At 38.8% G+C, this 20862-nt stretch overlaps 2 protein-coding genes across 2 annotated transcripts; both read right to left on the bottom strand.

The window, feature by feature from the left end:
- Positions 1 to 13994: 13994 nt before the first annotated feature.
- On the bottom strand, positions 13995 to 14660 carry LOC109168222. Its single transcript, XM_019317262.1, has one exon. The coding sequence runs from the start codon at positions 14658 to 14660 to the stop codon at positions 13995 to 13997; it is 666 nt and encodes a 221-aa protein (XP_019172807.1).
- A 4576-nt stretch (positions 14661 to 19236) lies between these two features.
- Positions 19237 to 19791, bottom strand: LOC109168221. The gene has a single exon (XM_019317261.1). It carries the CDS (start codon positions 19789 to 19791, stop codon positions 19237 to 19239), a length of 555 nt encoding a protein of 184 aa, XP_019172806.1.
- Positions 19792 to 20862: the final 1071 nt, after the last annotated feature.

Here is a 20862-nt window from a genome sequence, read left to right as displayed (position 1 = left end):
TAATCATATGTCAAAATCCACATATTAACAGATGCATAAAACATATGTGCGATTTTAGGCATAAAAATTTTTATAAAATTACCGTTCACCAGGATGTATCGAGCGTGCTGATAACGTGTTGTAATGTTGTTTGTTTGTGTCCATTGGCCATTAGCTCTGACCGATGAACTTTGCAGGAATGAAGAGATAGACAAAAGTGAAAAGATGATCATTTCATTCATCATCCTCACTTACATTGTACATGGGAATATATAAGATAATCGTAACGGTAAACATAATGAGGACATAAATATGTCCGTTACATAACAATGTCCACTAAGTATATATATTTATAACACTAATCATAATGGCGCTGAATTCAAGGGAATACTTTTATAATAATTAAAAGAATTCCAATTTCGGTCCAAATACAATTTCAGTCCAATTTTGCACAGAATTCCTATTTCCATCCAGATTGGTTCTAGGATCGTACTATAAAATCCCACCTTCCTCAACCCTAATATTCATTCAGAGATTTTTGGAGACAAATAGGGAGAAATCAAGAGCCACAAGTTGTCTTGGGGATCAAGAAGAAGACTAGGGAGATTTGAGAAAATCGTCTGGTTAATTCTTGTACTCTTTTGATGATTTGTAATTCTTTATTATTATATTCTATGTATAATTTAGCCATGCTTGGCTAAATTCTTTAGAGATTCTTGGGTAAAAGTGTTTATGAACATATGTGTCTAAGCTCTCAGTTTCTTTAATATATTATTATTTGGGTTAGCTTGTGTTGCAATTGTGTTTTATATTCTTGTTGCTAGTAGTTTAGGGCCCGAATTACTTGCTTCATAGCTTTGTTTGTGTCATAGCGAGAGTTGGGCATAACTTAGGGCACACACAATTGCACCTAATTGTTGCACCTTGAGAAAGGATAATTTATTAGGGGGATATAATTCTTGATTATTGCGCATCGAGAGATGGTAGCAGTTAGGAATTAATGAAGCCGGATCTTGTTTTATTGGGGTGTTTAAACCACGAGAGTGAAAATTCACTAATGTTAGTGATTACGAGAGTAGCTCTATACCACCTTACATCTTCACACTTGTTAAACCCAGATTTTAATATTGTCCTTAAGATTTGGCACTAGGTGATTAAATACTTGAATTCCAGGAATCCCATATTCTTTCTAATTGTTTTCAAAATCCTGAATCTCTGTTTTATTTTATTTATTCTATGCAAATCAATCATCTAAAAAATTGTTAGGATTAGCTCTAATGAATAAATTAGTAACTAGTGCTTGATACAACCACTTCCCTGTGGATCGATAACTCGTACTCCGAGTATTATTTGTTTGCAAATATACTACGCATCAAAAGTTCTTTCTCAGTTGTCGTATATGCTTGCTGAGCCTTATTCAGTGTCCGGCTTACATATGCTATCGGTTGAAAAGCCTTTTCCTTCCTTTGTCCTAGCATTGCACCTACTGCAAAGTTGCTAGCATCACACATAAGTTCAAAAGGGTGATTCTAATTTGGTCCTACCAGGATCGGAGCACTAATTAACCTCTTCTTAAGGTTATCAAAAGCATCTACACATTCACTGGTCATTTTGAATTTTGTGTCTTTCTCGAGTAATTTTGTGAAAGGTCTTGCAACTTTTGAAAAGTCCTTGATGAAGCGTCTGTAAAATCCTATATGCCCTAAGAAACTTCGGAGAGTGGTTAGTGAGTGCAGGGGTGGCTAGCTTTCAATCACAATGGTTTTCGCTCTATCTATCTCGATTCCTTCGGGGTGGCAAGCTTTCAATCACCCAAAATCTCACACAATACAACAATATGACTTGAACCCAAGAAATAGCCAATGGCATACAAGAACCCTAAGAACAAGCTCTAAACATGCATCACCACAAGACAATGCATCAAATCTCACAAATCAACACAAGAATCACAAGTAGAAGCCAAGAAATCATCATATAAGTAATAAAATAGGTTTTGTAAAGCATGGGTTACCTTTGTAGCCTAGAACTTCACTTTCTCACCCTTAAAAAGCTTCTCCTAAAGCTCTTCTTCCACACCAACTTCATGAACATACCAAAAGACAACAAAGATTCTATTTTTAGAAAAAGACAACTAAGAGGATGCTAAAAACACCAAGAGGTCAAGGATCTTACCCTCCCCTATGCTCAAGATTAGGAAAGTATGAATCTTGGAACACAACTTGTAGGATTTAGGATGCCCAAATTTTGGCTTGGAGAAGAAGCTACCAAATTCCTAAAGAGAATGTAGAGGTTTTGTGTTTAGAGTGTTGGTGGATGAAATGAAAAGATGATGCTAGGTTAGCTTGGAGTACAAACTTTCGGTAGAAAGACACCTTTGCCCTTACAAAAGTTGGAAGAATAAGAAGACAAGGGAACAACTCAATAGGCATAAGGTACAACTCTTTGACCTTGGTTGACTAGTCAAAATCTAGTCCCCTGACTATTGAATTTTCAGGATTTTAGGCATAAATTAACAATAAGACTAGGTAAAATCTAGTCCCCCGAAGGCCTCGCTCCAACGGCTCCTCGGCTCGAACTCCCTCCCGAGGTTCCACCAGATCTCGAGCTAGGTGGCAAAGCTCTCTGATTAGATTGGGGCAGGCACTCGAAGGCTTTGTGTCCTCTTTCCCCGCACTTGTAACACAGCAAAGCATTCCCCTGGCAATCCTTTCCCACATGCTCCTTTCCACATTTCCTGCATGCAAAGGTCTTAGCTTGATCTCCAGACTCTACTCGAGTTGATCCTTGAGGTGGGGGAGGTGCGTTCCTGGATTAGAAGTCTTGTCTCGGTTTCTTGAAACTGTGGGGTCCCACCGCCTTCATTCCTCTTCTTAGCGAGCTCAAACCGGCCTCGCTGCAACTGTTGAACCCGGTAAAGATTGGCAGCGCTCAGATAAGCCTCCTTCAAGGTCCTCGGCTTGCTCACGGTTAACGCCTTCCGGGCCTCATAGTTAAACCCTGTCCGGCAGGCTGCGGTGGCGGAGTAGGATGGTTGTTGTGCAGAAGAGCTTCACTCAAGGTCTGCATGGTTTGCGTCAGATGTTGCAAGTTCTGAGCCAGCTGCTCGTTGGTTGGTGTCTCGGGTGTACGAGCGCGTTGACGAGGTGGAGCCATAGCGATACTTCTACAACAACAACACAGTTATGGTAGAGACAAACAACAACACACCCTTGGCGCTAACTAAAAGAACGCTAATCTAAGAAGAAACAACAAAGCAAACAGGACAAACGGTAAACAACACACAGCTCACCACGCGTCCTAGAAATCCTAAGTCCTAAACTCATAGATACTTAAAGGTCAACTTATGGTCTCAAACCTAGGCTCTAATACCAACTGTAACACCCCCGATTTTCACGATTTTTAAAAACCAATTAAAGCTTAGTAAAGAGATAAAGTCTACTCATCAAGATTAACGTAAAGCGGAAGCTAAAAGACAAATACGGGAGATGTTATGCCACACCTATACATCTATAGGTGCACAAGCTAAGTCTAAACAAACGTATAAGTCATACTCATAAAAATCCATGGCTCACATGCCAAAAGTCTAACAAAACATTCATAAGGAGCTACACAACTAACGAACTACTAGCGCGCTCTTTGACATGCTACGCAAAACCTGTAAAGCAACATAAAGATAGGGGATGACACCCGGTCAGCGAACATTGCTGGTAACCCATCAATACACGTTAAATAGCATATATAGATAGTATAAGTCAAAACCATTTTTAAAACGGAATACAGTATATATCATTTCAAAAGCCATAGAGAGAAGTCAACTTCAAAGACTCTTTCACACTCTCAAAGGAAAAGGGGAAATCAACATCCCCCGACAACAACACAACAAGAATACCAATAGTAAACAATACAACTCGAGATGTATTCTACTGATCACAAAGTAGAATACATCAAGACATGCTCATTAGCAAAGAAACACATTCATACATTGACAACTACATGCCATAGTGACAACTACATGTCACAAAAATCATAGTTCCAACCTTATGGCTACCCCCAGCCTTATTACAGTTCCAACCATTACCTCCTAGTGCCACCCTGTACTTCTGAATCCAACCTTTTTCCTCCGAGGACCGTCGTCCCCCCGCCGACACCGCCAACATTTCCACCGATCTCTCAGTACACGAGGGTACCATTCAATATCATAACACAAAACTGCCAATCTCATGAGCAAAGCTCAAATAACAAACCACTAATCTCAATCATGGCCACGCGAGGACCGCATCAGTACCAAGAAAACTAAGGCCCCATAAGACTTAATCATGCATCAAGGTACAACGATTACACACATTCACATTATAGGAATCAATCAATGGATCACAATAAAGATATGAAACCATACTCAACAACGAAGGATCACAATCCGACACCAAACGATGGTCAACACAAGTTGCCAATCTCAACAGGAAAGAACAAACCGCACACACTAGCATTTCAACATCAAACTAGAATGCTTATCAAACGGGAAAACCCAAAGTAGTTCCTTAGAACATACAAGACTCAACATCAATCCAACGAATCACAAAGTTGGACCACAAGCACGATTCAAGACACCAAATCCTACATGGATTCCTAACATACCGTTCTAAACATACGAAACATCAAGAAGACACTCAAATCACCCAATTAAACAACATCGGGAGGTCAAAACATCAATACCGAGTTAAAATAATCACGGGGAACAAATCCCCGTCAACCAATATACACGTTCCCCGCGGTTGGGGCCACAGGTGGACCTCCACCCGTGGTTCCGCCCGCGGGTACCAATGCCCGCCACTCATGTACCCCGCGGGTGGGGCGGCGGGTGGAGCTCTGCCCGCCGTTCCGCCCGCACCGACCTGCACACCAAATAATCCCTTCGGGGATTTTCAACAACAAGTCCAAATTCAAGTCCAAAACACCCAAAATCTCACACAATACAACAATATGACTTGAACCCAATGAAATAGCCAAGCAATGGCATACAAGAACCCTAAGAACAAGCTCTAAACATGCATCACCACAAGACAATGCATCAAATCTCACAAATCAACACAAGAATCACAAGTAGAAGCCAAGAAATCATCATATAAGTAATAAAATAGGTTTTGTAAAGCATGGGTTACCTTTGTAGCCTAGAACTTCACTTTCTCACCCTTAAAAAGCTTCTCCTAAAGTTCTTCTTCCACACCAACTTCATAAACATACCAAAAGACAACAAAGATTCTATTTTTAGAAAAAGACAACTAAAAGGATGCTAAAAACACCAAGAGATCAAGGATCTTACCCTCCCCTATGCTCAAGATTAGGAAAGTATGAATCTTGGAAGACAACTTGTAGGATTTAGGATGCCCAAATTTTGGCTTGGAGAAGAAGCTACCAAATTCCTAGAGAGAAGGTAGAGGTTTTGAGTTTAGAGTGTTGGTGGATGAAAAGAAAAGATGATGCTAGGTTAACATGGAGTACAAACTTTAGGTAGGAAGACACCTTTGCCCTTACTAAAGTTGGAAGAATAAGAAGACAAGGGAACAATCACTAGGCATAAGGTACAACTCTTTGACCTTGGTTGACTAGTTAAATTCTAGTTGATATGAATCTAATCGAAGATTCAAATAAGATGGAGTATTGTCCCAAGATTACTCTCAATGCAAAAATAGTGATGGATCAAAATACCTTAAACCTCACGAGAAACCCTTTGTCTCGAATCCTCAAAGACTTGGAAGAATCCCATGTAGCTTCAAGTACCTCGATGTTGCAATCTTCAATCAACTAGAGTTGGATCTAGTTTCCTTCGATTCAAGAACGAGTCCACGAACCTAAATCTAAGGTTGAAGAAAGTAAGATTGATTCGAGTCCACGAATCAATTTGCTAGTCGAGTCCACGACTAGCCACTAATTGAGTCCACAATTAGCCATAAGGTTTCTTACACAAGTGTAAAGAAAAACTTAAGAATTTTATTGAATTAAAGCCTCTTCTTGAAAAATGATTCGACCTCGAATCTTCTAAACATTGTCTTCGATCTGTGGCATCACTTGAAACGGGCCACTATAATACTTTCCTCTATCGAATGGAATTATTATTGGGCTTCCTTGATTCTTCCACCAATGGTGCTTTGAAGATGTAGTTATGGACTTTTTAATGAGCCTACTATGTTCCCTTATTGGATTCCGTGTGAGCTGGTTCCTATTATTCTCCCCTTCTTGAAAAGGATTCGTCCTCGAATCCAAATCTTCAATGAAAGACAAATTAGCAAGCTCACTTTGTGTTTTATCACGCTCATGGAACTTTTTCATGGGATGCTTGACACGAGTAGCTCCAATCATCATCCTACAATCAACAAGTAAGGGAATTAAGTCTAACAACACAGCATGGACTTTAAACATTCTGAATGGTAATAGTTCAGCAAAATGAGACATATTAAATTTAGACATCTTGTTTGAATTGTCAACAAGCACAACAAATTTCCTTCTAGAGCTTAAGGCTAAACCAAACACAAAATCCATGGAAATATCAAGTAATGATTTAGATGCATTGTGGTGGTAAGTAGCACAATTATGAACATAAGATTCTATATCTTTTTTCTTCTTTGGCCAATGAAAATATCCATGCAAAACATCATCACTCTTTGGAAAACCAAATTGTCCCTTATGTGACTCAACAATTAAACCATTGGTCAAATCAAAGCAAAAAGTGCCAATCCCATTGGCTTTGAACCAAAACCCCTTGTGCAAGTAGTATTTGCCATAAGAAGTTTTCAAATGTGCCTTATAACTTCCAAGTGATTCCTTATCTCTATCAAATAAAGTTTTAGTAAAATCAAAATTAAAGAATCCTGGATGTATGGAGGCAAACAAATTTCTAACACATCTAGCAAGTAGGTCATTAATAGAAACATGGCAAACAAATCTAGAGAATTTTAATGCATGCTTTTGAAATAAAAGTGAGTAAATAGTTACTCCCCTTCTTTTTTCTCGCTTACTATCCTTTTTTGTTACCAAGCGAGGCTGCACTTTGATAGCTCTGGCTGGTTCTTTCCACTGTACCACTGATAGCGGTTCCTTTGTTTGGCTACAAACTAAGTTAGAGGACTGGAGTGGTGACTCCAATTCTAAACGTGGAGGTTCCAGTTTGCTCTCATTGATTTCTTCTTTCTTCAAGGCTGGTTTGAGAGCTTGCTTCGATCTCAGTTGAATTTCTTCTACTTGTTTTGGAAGTAGAGGCTTAAGCACATGTATAAATCTATTATTGGTGACATTGCATGTGTTGTTGAGTGCATTATAATAAAAATGTCTATCATGTTGCCATGACCTTCCAAGTGAAACATGTGCAGTACTCATTGGCACAGTATCACATAGAACCTCATCATAATACTTGCCAATACAAAAATGAATAAAAGCTTGTTTAGTCACTCTCACATCCCCTGAATCAATAAGATTATACGGTTGGGGGTGATTGATAAGAGGTAACTTAAGGTAGTCCACCATGGCTGTACTAGCTAAATTCATACATCGATCCGAATTGATAACGATAATGCATCCCTTTCCATGAATGTTTCCCCTAGTATAGAGTGGCGGTTGCACTTGCTTAGGGTGTTGCTCTAGATTAGTCATTCGAGTGCTTAAACCTTTCATGGCAAAGGCTAAAGCATCTATTTTCTGCTCTAATCTCTTACGTGTGTTTGGAACCTCTTCAGCCATCTGTAGATGAGAAACAAAATCTAAAAACAAGAAGATATGTGAGTATTCATGTTAGTGAAGCCAAAAATTTGGCTCGCTCCCTTTCAATTCTCAGCTCACATGTAAGAGGTGGATTATATGGCTCTGGGGGTGCACTACACACTCTTACAAACACACACTCCACTCGTGTATCGCTCAAGGTGGCAGATACTCTCACAAGCCTTTTTCCGAAAAGGAAAATTCTAGTCCGGAACTCAAGTTGATATGGATTCAACCTCAAAGTTCAAGAAAACGTACCTTGGAAACCTTCTCAAGCCTTTGAGAGTAAGGTGTATCGCGAGGTAGGTAATAAAATTGAGAGTAAGAAGCAAAGAAAAGGGACAATACAAGCAAAGAAACTAAATAAGATTTGAAAGAAAAAGGAAACCAAAGAAGGAAGTATGGCAGAAATATATGCAAGACCAATATCAAAAGATAGAGACAAATAGAATATATAAGGGGTTCACGTGTACCACAACCAATTAGGAATCTATCAAGAACTCCTTCCAACCTTATACTTTTCCCCTTCCTTGTCCCTCCGAAATTCTCCTACCAGCCAAATTCTTTCCCCAAACTTATTCTTATTCTTTATTGCTTTCTCTTTTTTGTTTTTTTTTTTCAACTTTCTTGATTTTTTTTTTGATTTTTTTGATAAGTAACCTCCTAATAACTACTGTAAATATCAACCAAAAATTTTGTACCAAGAGGATCCACACAACCCCTTCAAAACAGAATTAAGAATTTCTAGAATCACCCAGAAAAACAGAAACGATGCCCTTAATTCGAAGATCAATATCCTAATGACCGTAAGGAATTGGCAAGTGTATAATATAACAATAGAACGCCCCAGAAGAAATATAAAACATATCAAAATTTCAGATAAAACTAACCAGTGGATCTCGAGATATAGGTCATTCTTTGAAACTGGTCACAGAACGCGGAAATCTGGACAGGGTGTGATTGCGACGTAATTGCGCGTAAATGCGCTTTGGATAGAGGTAAGGGTGAGATGGGGTTGTTTTCTTAACAGAATGTGTGGTAATATGGTGCTTAGGAGGTGTGAGGTCTCGTTGATATTCGATGGGAAAAGGGAAAACTCTTTCGAGATTGTTTTTCAAGAAACTGGAGAACATGTATCAAAATTTAAGAACACAATCAAGAATGTAAAGAAACTTTTTTTGGGGGTTTTTAATGAATAAGACACGAATAAAAGTAGTATGTAAGATAAGAACGAGATAAACCTAGGGAACCAAAGAAACCAAATTTCTAATGATAATGAGATAAACCTAGGCTCTGAATACCAAATTGATATGAATCTAATCGAAGATTCAAATAAGATGGAGTATTGTCCCAAGATTACTCTCAATGAAAAAATTGTGATGGATCAAAATACCTTAAACCTCACGAGAAACCCTTTGTCTCGAATCCTCAAAGACTTGGAAGAATCCCATGTAGCTTCAAGTACCTCGATGTTGCAATCTTCAATCAACTAGAGTCGGATCTAGTTTCCTTCGATTCAAGAACGAGTCCACGAACCTAAATCTAAGGTTGAAGAAAGTAAGATTGATTCGAGTCCACGAATCAAATTGCTAGTCGAGTCCACGACTAGCCACTAATTGAGTCCACAATTAGCCATAAGGTTTCTTACACAAGTGTAAAGAAAAACTTAAGAATTTTATTGAATTAAAGCATCTTCTTGAAAAATGATTCGACCTCGAATCTTCTAAACATTGTCTTCGATCTGTGGCATCACTTGAAACAGGCCACTATAATACTTTCCTCTATCGAATGGAATTATTATTGGGCTTCCTTGATTCCTCCACCAATGGTGCTTTGAAGATGTAGTTATGGACTTTTTAATGAACCTACTATGTTCCCTTATTGGATCCCGTGTGACCTGGCTCTGATACCAAATTGATATGAATCTAATCGAAGATTCAAATAAGATGGTGTATTGTCCCAAGATTACTCCCAATGCAAAAATAGTGATGGATCAAAATACCTTAAACCTCACGAGAAACCCTTTGTCTCGAATCCTCAAAGACTTGGAAGAATCCCATGTAGCTTCAAGTACCTCGATGTTGCAATCTTCAATCAACTAGAGTCGGATCTAGTTTCCTTCGATTCAAGAACGAGTCCACGAACCTAAATCTAAGGTTGAAGAAAGTAAGATTGATTCGAGTCCACGAATCAATTTGCTAGTCGAGTCCACGACTAGCCACTAATTGAGTCCACAATTAGCCATAAGGTTTCTTACACAAGTGTAAAGAAAAACTTAAGAATTTTATTCAATTAAAGCCTCTTCTTGAAAAATGATTCGACCTCGAATCTTCTAAACATTGTCTTCGATCTGTGGCATCACTTGAAACGGGCCACTATAATACTTTCCTCTATCGAATGGAATTATTATTAGGCTTCCTTGATTCTTCCACCAATGGTGCTTTGAAGATGTAGTTATGGACTTTTTAATGAGCCTACTATGTTCCCTTATTGGATTCCGTGTGAGCTAGTTCCTATTATTAGTCCTCCGACTATTGAATTTTCAGGATTTTAGGAATAAATTAACAATAAGACTAGGATTAATCTTCTAATTAATCTTTAATTAGAGTTTGGATTTACGGGGTGTCACAACATTGTGCAAAAGGCATCTTTCTAGAAGCAAATGTTCCAAAGGGGCAAGTGAACGTAGTTTTCTCATGATCTTCCAATGCTACTGGAATATGAAAATATCCACTCATCCCATCTAGGAAATAGTAGTAACCATATCCATTCACCCTTTCAATCATTTGATCAATTAATGGCAACAGAAAATGGTCTTTTCGGGTCGCGTCATTCAGTTTTCGGTAGTCTATGAAGACCCTGGAACCAGTAACTTTCATAGTTGGGATCAATTCGTTCTTGTCATTTGTGATCACAGTGATGCCTCTCTTTTTGGGCACTACATGTGTCGGGCTTACCCATGCGTTATCTGAAATCGGGTATATCATGCCTACATCCAGAAGTTTGATGACTTCGTTTTTCACTACTTTGTAGGTATTAGGGTTCAATCTTCGCTGAGGTTGTGCCATGGGTTTTGCACTATCTTCTTGAAGTATCTTATAGGTGCATATAGCCGGACTGATTCCTTTCAAGCCCGTTAACTTCCATCTGATTGCTTCTGCGTTCTCTTTTAGTACTCTTACCAATTCCGTTTTCTGGTCTTTGTTCAAATCAGACGCTATCACTATGGGTTTTGTGTCATTTTCTCCCAAGTAGGTTGTAACACCCCACTTTTCTAACTCTAAATTACAACTCTAAACAGGCATTAACATCACTAACAGCAGCGGAAATAACCAAAAAATAAATAGTGGGAGTGTCACCGCCACAACCACCACTCCGTGGTGATTGCACAGGCTAAGGGGTAAAACTAGAAATAAAGTCAAAGTCTTGCATCCATCATAAAAACTGAAAACATAAGGGGGAAATACATTACCCCAAATAGTCTACATCATCCTCAAACCATAAAGTCAAAAGGTTTAAAATCCATAATCGTAAACATCAATGATACTAGAGTTTACATATCACTATCTACGAGACTAATCTAACTCGACTTCTTAACACTGTTGGGCCCACCTGAAAGGGGTTTTACAAGCAACACATAGACAAATAGGAACACACCCGTTAGCACAAAGCTAAGTATAACCACACTCAACCCTGTAAAGCATTCTAGCATTTACTTAGAAAACATTTGATTTCTTTATAACAAAAAGCTCATCTCAAATCATCTTTAGATTTATCAGATTCTTTCTAGATGCTTGAACCCTATAATATCCGCTGGCATTCTCATATATGTATAAGACTGATTACATAGATTCATCAACATACAAACTTCTCAAATAACTTAACATGCAATTCATGCTTACAGATAGGATCATGCTAATAGACCATATAACAGGTATTCTCATACTTTCAAATTTTCATCACATAACTTGATAAATAGAGCTTCTAGTACAACAAGACAATCATACTCGATGGAAAATCTTAAGTCAACTTTCTCGTTATGAAATCTTATACGATACTTTACTCACACACAAACTCGTGTAATAGTATACATCACTCTCATATACAAACTTGTGCAAAGTTGAAAACATATTCATATGCAATCTCATGCGATACTATAATCATACTCTTATGCAATCTCGTGCAATAATATGCGTCATACACATATGCAATCTCGTGCAATATTATACTTCATTCAAATAGGCAATCTTGTGCAATTTAATAATCTTTCTCATATGCAATCTCCTGTAAGATAGAATCATACTCTTATGCAATCTCATGCAATACTATATACATACTCATATGCAATCTCGTGCAATACTATAGTCATACTCTTATGCAATCTCGTGCAATACTATAGTCATACTCTTATGCATTCTCGTGCAACTATATACTCATACTTATATGCAATCTCGTGCAATAATATACTCATGCTCATATGCAATCTCGTGCAATAATATACTCATGCTTATATGCAATCTCGTGCAACTATATAATCATACTCTTATGCAATCTAGTGCACTAATATACTCATACTCATATGCAATCTCGTGCAACTATAGATATATAAATACTCATACACTCTTTTATAAAATAGAGTACTTTCTATAGAGGTCTCTTTGTTACTTTCTTGAGTCTCTCTTGACTCTCTTTCTTTCTCTTGAGTCTCTTTTGACTCTCTTTCTTTCTCTTGAGTCTCTGTTAACTCTCTTTCTTTATCTTGAGTCTCTTTTGACTCTATTTCTTGTGTCCCTATTGACTCTCTTCTTTCTCTTTACTCGTAGACGGCTTAGGGTTTCACCGAAGCGTGAATTACCCCATCGGGAACGGCATAAATCCGACCCAATATCTCCTACCGTCTACAGAACCAATCTCGTGGTTCAAACTCTGTAAAATTAGGTATCGATCTATTAGTGTGCACACCCCCTAATCAAGATTACAAGCCTGGCGGGAAGTTTCCAACCTCGTAACGGGGGAATACGCCGCGTTACATATACTGGGACCGCAATTTCCATAAATATCTCACAAGAAGACATAGTCCAAACGGTATCCTCCAAAACCTCACCGATATAGATAATACATAAATATATCTCTCATGCATGCAACAATTCTACTACTTCTCAATGCATCAAAATGATATACCACATACTTATGGTTTTTGAAAGTATTCTTGGGCTCACGTTGTCCCCTTATGACAGATTCTTGGGCTTCTTGCACACGGAAGGGTCCCGTTCCCGCCCGTGGCCTAGACCCGCCACCGGGTCGGATCCGGTTCCACCCTAAATTGAAATCAGTCCTCCGACTTTGTCAAATCTTCAAATCAGGTCAAAATTGAACATAGTCCTTGACTTTAATAAATCCCAACTTCGTTGTCAATTCTTACCCAATTTCTTTACTCGTCGTTTCCTTCTTTTCTTGTTTTCACTTCTATTTCGGTAGACATCTCTCTTATTTAAATCTCAATCGTTCCCTAACCATTTTTCATTCTTACTCAAATCTTCTTTCATTCTTCTAATTCTCTTGTTCAATAATTCGTAGCATTCAAATCTAAGCGTTTCTCTAAAACAAACTCATTTAACTTTCAAATTCCCAAAACTCTTAGATTAGCACATCTCTTAACATCTTGCAACAACTTGTAACAATTTCTCAAGCATGCTCATCTAATTTAGCATCCAAGCAAAACTAACACACTCATTCCAAATTAGAGTGTTACCTCTCTCGAGATTGCGATCTCCGGCCTGAGTCTGTTCCATGACCATGATCCTCCCTGGTCCAGCTCCTCTGGTACATCCTTGCTGCGCTCCACCTCGTCCATGATTCCCATTCTTGTGCGGACTTCCTCTCGGTGGATAGCCACATCCCATAACTTGATTCGGTGTCAGGTTGATCGGACCTCTGGGTGGCTGGCTTGGGATCGCACCATGGGATCCCTCCGTCCTCGGGGAACGACAAATAACAGCTCTATGACCCGGCTTCCCACATCGGAAGCAAACTATAGGCAATCCTCCACAAGTGGTCTTAGGATGATCCTTACCACATCTCGGGCATATCGAAGTCCCCTCTCTCGGTGGTCCTCCAGGTCCAGCTCCCTGTCTCATAGTCATGTTCCTCTTTTCCCCACCTCTATGGTCAAGCCTGCTCGTCGGATTGAACCTGTGTCCCTTACTCGACTGTGCTTCCATCCCTTCATTCTTTTTCTTCATCCCTTGCATGGAATCTCGGTGCAACTATTGAATCCTGGAGTACCCAGTAGCCGCCTCATAAGCTTCATTCAATGTAGCAAATCTCGCCGCAGAGAAGGATTTTTGAGCATCATAGTACAATCCTCGGATGAACTTGCGAGCCCTACTCGCCTTATCAGGTACCAAGGTGGGAGCAAATCGAGACAGTGCCACAAAGCGGGCATGATACTCCTGAACGGTCAATCTCCCTTGCTCGAGATGCAAGAATTCCTCATACTTGGCAGCCTTGACATGCTCTGGGTAAAATCTCTCTCTCAACACCATCTTGAACATCCCCCGGTCAAACCCTTCTCTTGCCTGAACAGCTGGTCCTTCCATGACCCACCAGTGGTCAGCCTCTCCCTGTAGGTAGTACACAGTAGCCTCTACTCGCTGGTCCTCTGGGCATCCTACCACGTCAAACAACTTGTCGAACGTGCGGATCCAACTCTCAAGAACTTCCGAATCCTCCTGACCCAAGAAAAACGGTGGATTGCGTCCCGTGATCTTTCTGGACACATCACCGCCACCGTTATTCCCATTGAGTACGGCAGCTCCTATGGTCTGGGTCAACTGGGTGAGCTGGCGCAGACTCTTAGTCAAATCTGTGGATGACGACGCTCCAGGCCCTGAGGAACGAGGAGATTCCTCTCTAACTCTTCGCGGCGGCATCGTGGAACCCTTTGAACATGACCAGAACAGATCATTCTTGTTAGCACGTCTAATAAGTTAGCTGGTTCTAACTTCTCTATTCTTAAGACAAACTTGCAACAAGCAGATCACACGCGGCAACAAAGGCATCTCTTCTCATCTATTTTAACCACTTATCAAGAACAACTTCTCTTCTAAGCTTAATCTTTCAAGCTCTTGGTTTTTCTCTTTCAACTTCTCTCCTTACTTCTCTACTTTACTCGAAACAGATAGATAGGCATAACAAGCACATTGGTAAATCATATAAACAAGGCACATGTATAAACTCTTATACTTTTAACATTAGCACTTTTACAAAACTTCCACTTTCAAACTTTAACTTTCAAAATTTCAATTTCCAACTTTCACTTTATCTTCTCACTGAAAACTTCTCGGCTTTACTTTCAAAAGATAGATAAAAGCGCTTTAAACACATTGATAAAGCATAAAACATATAAGCAAACACAAAGGAACTCACGACCTCACCGCGTTCCAAACCGATACTTAGAGTTTCTCTTAACTCTGATTCTCATACTCAATCACTAAACTTAGAGTCTTTCTTATCTCAATCTTCATAACTTAGGGCTCTTCTCTAATCTTATCATTCTTAGAATTTCCACTTAATGTTCTCTTCTTATCTAGTCTTTATTAAGACTTCAACTTAGAGGTCTTTCCTTATCTTGTCCTTCCTAGGACTTTTACTTAGAGTTTCTATACTCAACCTTAAAGCTCAAAACTTCCTAAGTCTCCCGCGGTTCGTACCGCTCTGATACCAATTTGTAACACCCCACTTTTCTAACTCTTAATTACAACTTTAAATAGGCATTAACATCACTAAGCAGCGGAAATAACCAAAAAATAAATAGTGGGAGTGGCACCGCCACAACCACCACTCCGTGGTGATTGCACAGGCTAAGGGGTAAAAATAGAAATAGAGTAAAAGTCTGGCATCCATCATAAAAACTGAAAACATAAGGGGGAAATACATCACCACAAATAGTCTACATCATCCTCAAACCATAAAGTCAAAAGGTCTAAAATCCATACTCGTAAACATCATTGATACTAGAGTTTACATATCACTATCTACGAGACTAATCTAACTCGACTTCTTCACACTGTTGGGCCCACCTGAAAGGGGTTTTGCAAGGAACACATAGACAAATAGGAAAACACCCGTTAGCACAAAGCTATGTATAACCGCACTCAACCCTGTAAAGCATTCTAGCATTTACTTAGAAAACATTTGATTTCTTTATAACAAAAAGCTCATCTCAAATCATCTTTAGATTTATCACTCTTTCTAGATGCTTGCACCCTATAATATCCGCTAGCATTCTCATATATGTATAAGACTGATCACATAGATTCATCAACATACAAACTTCTCAAATAACTTAACAAGCAATTCATGCTTACAGATAGGATCATGCTAATAGACCATATAACAGGTATTCTCATACTTTCACATTCTCATCACATAACTTGATAAATAGAGCTTCTAGTACAACAAGACAATCATACTCGATGGAAAATCTTAAGTCAACTTTCTCGTTATGAAATGTTATATGATACTTTACTCACATGCAATCTCGTGTAATAGTATATATCACTCTAACATACAAACTTGTGCAAAGCTGTAAACATATTCATATGCAATCTCATACGATACAATAATCATACTCTTATGCAATCTTGTGCAATAATATGCGTCATACTCATATGCAATCTCGTGCAATATTATACTTCATTCAAATAGGTAATCTTGTGCAATTAAATAATCTTTCTCATATGAAATCTCGTGTAATACAATAATCATACTCTTATGCAATCTCATGCAATACTATATACATACTCATATGCAATCTCGTGCAATACTATAGTCATACTCTTATGCAATCTCGTGCAATACTATACTCATACTCATATGCATTCTCGTGCAACTATATACTAATACTTATATGCATTCTCGTGCAACTATATACTCATACTTATATGCAATCTCGTGCAATAATATATTCATGCTCATATGCAATCTCGTGCAATAATATACTCATGCTCATATGCAATCTCGTGTAACTATGTAATCATACTCTTATGCAATCTAGTGCAATAATATACTCATACTCATATGCAATCTCGTGCAACTATAGATATATAAATACTCATACACTCTTTTATGAAATAGAGTACTTTCTGTGGAGGTCCTTTGTTACTTTCTTGAGTCTCTCTTGACTCTCTTTCTTTCTCTTGAGTCTCTTTTGACTCCCTTTCTTTCTCTTGAGTCTCTGTTGACTCCCTTTCTTTATCTTGAGTCTCTTTTGACTATATTTCTTGAGTCTCTATTGACTCTCTTCTTTCTCTTTACTAGACGACTTAGGGTTTCACCGAAGCGTGAATTACCCCATCGGGAACGGCATAAATCCGACCCAATATCTCCTACCGTGTACGGAACCAATCTCGTGGTTCAAACTCAGTGGAATCAGGTATCGAACTTTTAGTGTGCACAACCCCTAACCAGGATTCCAAGCCTGGCGGGAAGTTTCCAACCTCGTAACGTGGGAATACGCCGTGTTACATATACTGGGACCGCAATGTCCATAAATATCTCACGAAAGGACATAGTCCAAACGGTATCCTCCAAAACCTCACCGATATAGATAATACATAAATATATCTCTCATGCATCAATCTCATGCATGCAACAATTCTACTACTTCTCAATGCATCAAAGAATGATATACCACATGCTTATGGTTTTTGAAAGTATTCTTGGGCTCACGTTGGCTCCTTATGCATTTTTGAAATATGACACATGTGAATTGTCAAAATGCCCTATAACATGCTTTTAAACCAAGTATAAAATAACATGAAATACTTAAGAATAAAATGTCATGCTCGGTTTGCAACATAGAAAATTCTATACATTCTATCAACAAAATATGCTTCACTTCTCATTGATCAAATATCTCAATCTAGTCATGCTTTCATAATAAATCATATTCTCAAATGATCATGCTTCTTTGCTCAATAAAAACATCATCAGATCACATAGTCAGATAATTCTTCATACACAGTAACTTAGAAAATATATACTCTGTATAACAATTCTTCACAAATTCCTTCATAACATACTCCTTTTTAATCCAAATCCAACGAAATCAAAGCCAAAACGTGCGTCGAGACGGTCCTGAAGAGCCGAGCCACAAGGGCCCGTAACACTCAGCCCGAAACGACACGTAGCTGAGCCACAAGGGCCCGGCCACTGCACAGATTCTTCTCAGAATCAAAGTCAGGGGCCTGGGGCGGGACTCTTCATGGTCCGCCCCTTATACCCCGTCACTTCATCGGGACTAGGCGGCGGCCCTCCTCTAGGGCCGTGCCCTAGTCCCGTGCCACTACGGCTCTAGCTGGCGGCCCTCCTGATGGGCCGCGGCTAGGGCCGCTAGTCTGGTCTGATGCATACTGTCTGTGCACTAAAAGGCTTTTTCATCTGCAAAACTCAACCAAACAAGTCCAAAAAAAGCTTAACAACTCACAAACAAATATTAGATCACTTCTAAGCATAAACACAACAAAATTTCATTGTTTCTACTCATTTCAACTCAATACTAAGGCTTCACAGAGCCAAATTTTAAAGAGGAATCCATGGGGTTATACCTCTTGTAGTCTTTCTTCTAGCTTGAATCTCTTCTTCCTCTCTATCTAGCTTGAGCCTCCTTCACCGCTGTGATGTTGTTTTCTCCCTTTCTCTTGGCAGACAAAGTGTGTTGAGAGGCAAAGAAAGAGATCAGGGAATCAAGATGGAATAGTGGGGTTTATATAGGGTCCAAAACCATAGGTAGAAGACCAATGATTGGTTGAGGGCAAAATGGTAAAAGCTTGCATATAAAGTGTTTCTCAGCAAAGTCTTTTGGAATGAAATGGTTCACCTTGTATCATGGACCAAGGCTAGAAATGCTAACTTTAAATACTTTGGGGTTGAAAATGAATTTTCTCAAAATGCTATTTGGATGAACACTTGTTTAAAATCTTTTTGAATTCTCCAGATATCACTCAGATAAATTTCTCGATTTAAATCTTGGTACGCGAAGTACCCGAAAACTTAGGAATTTTCGAATAGAATCAAATTTTGGTGTCGAATTAATTTAAAATGTGCCGAAAATATTTTATTCAAACACCAATTGATCGCAAAAAAATTTAATGGAGTGAAAAAGGTTATTTTGGGATTTCTTAATACCGGATTTATAAAATGAAATTTTGAGTTGTTACATAGGTATATTCAAGATGACTAGGTAACGGCTTAAGCTCACTTTCTACTTTTTCGTTTTGTTCTATTCCGCTACTACCTAAACATTCATTGTCATCATCTGTTCTATCTTTCTTATCCTCGTCACTATCATGGAACACGGTTTAGTTGTTGTCAACGGCATTTTCCAGACCCTTACCAAGAGATCTCCTATCATCACGAGATTCGTTGCTGTGCAACTCATCGCAAGCCTTGATGCCATGATTGACCAGGTTCATACTAATATGCATCTCGTTCACGACATGTTCATCATCTTTTGTATCGGTGTTCGCTGATCGGCCATTCAAGGTTTGTGCTCGGGTCATTATCAACGGTGAGATCATGTAAATAGTCCTGGTCTCCATCCAGATCATCAATGTAAAAACACACATCGTCTCCCTCTAGAGGATATCTTTTCAATTTCGTGACATCAAAACTTGCAGATTCATCCCCAACTCGGATTATAACTTTCCCACTTCCTACATCTATCAAGGCTCTACTCGTATCTATGAATGGTCTCCCAAGTATAAAGGGTACTTTGGCGTCAGGGTCTATGTCCAAGATAAGAAAATCAATTGGAAATATGAATTTATCGACCCTCACCAGCACATCTTCCACAATGCCCCTAGGATACTGAGCGGATCGGTCGGCGAGCTGGATGCAAATCCGGGTAAGCTTAAGAGTTCCTAAATACAATTTTTTGTAAAGACCATAGAGCATTAGGTTAATACTGGCTCCTAGATCGGCCAAGGCTTTATTGAATTTGGACCCTCCGATATTGCACGGAATTGTGAAACTGTCAGGGTCCTTGAGCTTTTGAGGCATCTCTTTATGTACTAAAGCAGAACATTCCTCCCAAAGTACTATTGTAACACCCCCAAATTTCAAGATATTTAAAACCTATAAAATAAAGGTTAATATCTTAGTAATTCCCAAACAGAGCATAAACTAGTCATAGTAGTCGGGGTGCTATGCCACATCTGAGATGGAGAACTCAGATGCACAGGCTAAACTATATATCACAACATAAACTTGTAATTAATATCTCAAATACAACTCAAGGCACACAGACCACTTCACTAAAACTAGCGCTATCTAACTAAGTCCACGATACCAACTAGCGCGCTCCGAAGCTATTCATCTGTACCTGAAAGCCAAATAAGATTTGTTCAGCAAATAATGATGGTAACCCACTCCAACACGTTAAGTACAATATAGGTAGATATAAGAAACTCATTTTGAAACTAGAATACATATATACTTACGAAACTCTAATTTAATTCCGAGAATAGACTCAATCAAGCAATAGCAGATATATTCAATACAGTTAACATAATGATTCTAGCATGCATCATAAGGTCACAAGACTACACAATACCAACCATATCAATATCCAGTTATCATCACAGTCAAACAATCAACAATAAGACACGTATTGGTGTACACACATATGGTGGTGCCACAGGACCATTCACATGACCCGAACCTTGAGTTCCATTGCCAAGGGGTCAGTGCATATAGCCCTGACATGGCCCTACAGCACTTTAACTTGTACCACAGCACAAGGAGATTGATCGCAACCAATCAATGAACCGCAGTTCATTTGTATCATAAGAGTTTGATCACAACCAAACTATGGACCGCAGCCCTATTATCAAATATGATTGATTGCAACCAGATTATGGACCGCAACCCTATATATATATATATATATATATATATATATATATATATATATATATATATATATATATATATAACAGCCAATTGTTCTCAACCAATCCAACTTCCTGTATAGCCGACCAATCGCAACCGGTCGGGTTAATACATGATGGTTCTCAACCCATCAGATAGTCATTACAGCCAATTAATCGCAACCAAATGGGGTATCATGCA

The sequence above is a fragment of the Ipomoea nil genome, unplaced genomic scaffold, assembly GCF_001879475.1.
Source record: "Ipomoea nil cultivar Tokyo-kokei standard unplaced genomic scaffold, Asagao_1.1 scaffold3195, whole genome shotgun sequence".
Lineage (NCBI taxonomy): Eukaryota > Viridiplantae > Streptophyta > Magnoliopsida > Solanales > Convolvulaceae > Ipomoea > Ipomoea nil.
This window is presented reverse-complemented; position numbering and strand designations above follow the sequence as displayed.

What these genes read in the sequence shown, in the direction of transcription:
- LOC109168221 (XM_019317261.1), bottom strand. Translation starts at nt 19,791, where the DNA reads ATGCCTCAAAAGCTCAAGGACCCTGACAGTTTCACAATTCCGTGCAAT.
- LOC109168222 (XM_019317262.1), bottom strand. Translation starts at nt 14,660, where the DNA reads ATGCCGCCGCGAAGAGTTAGAGAGGAATCTCCTCGTTCCTCAGGGCCT.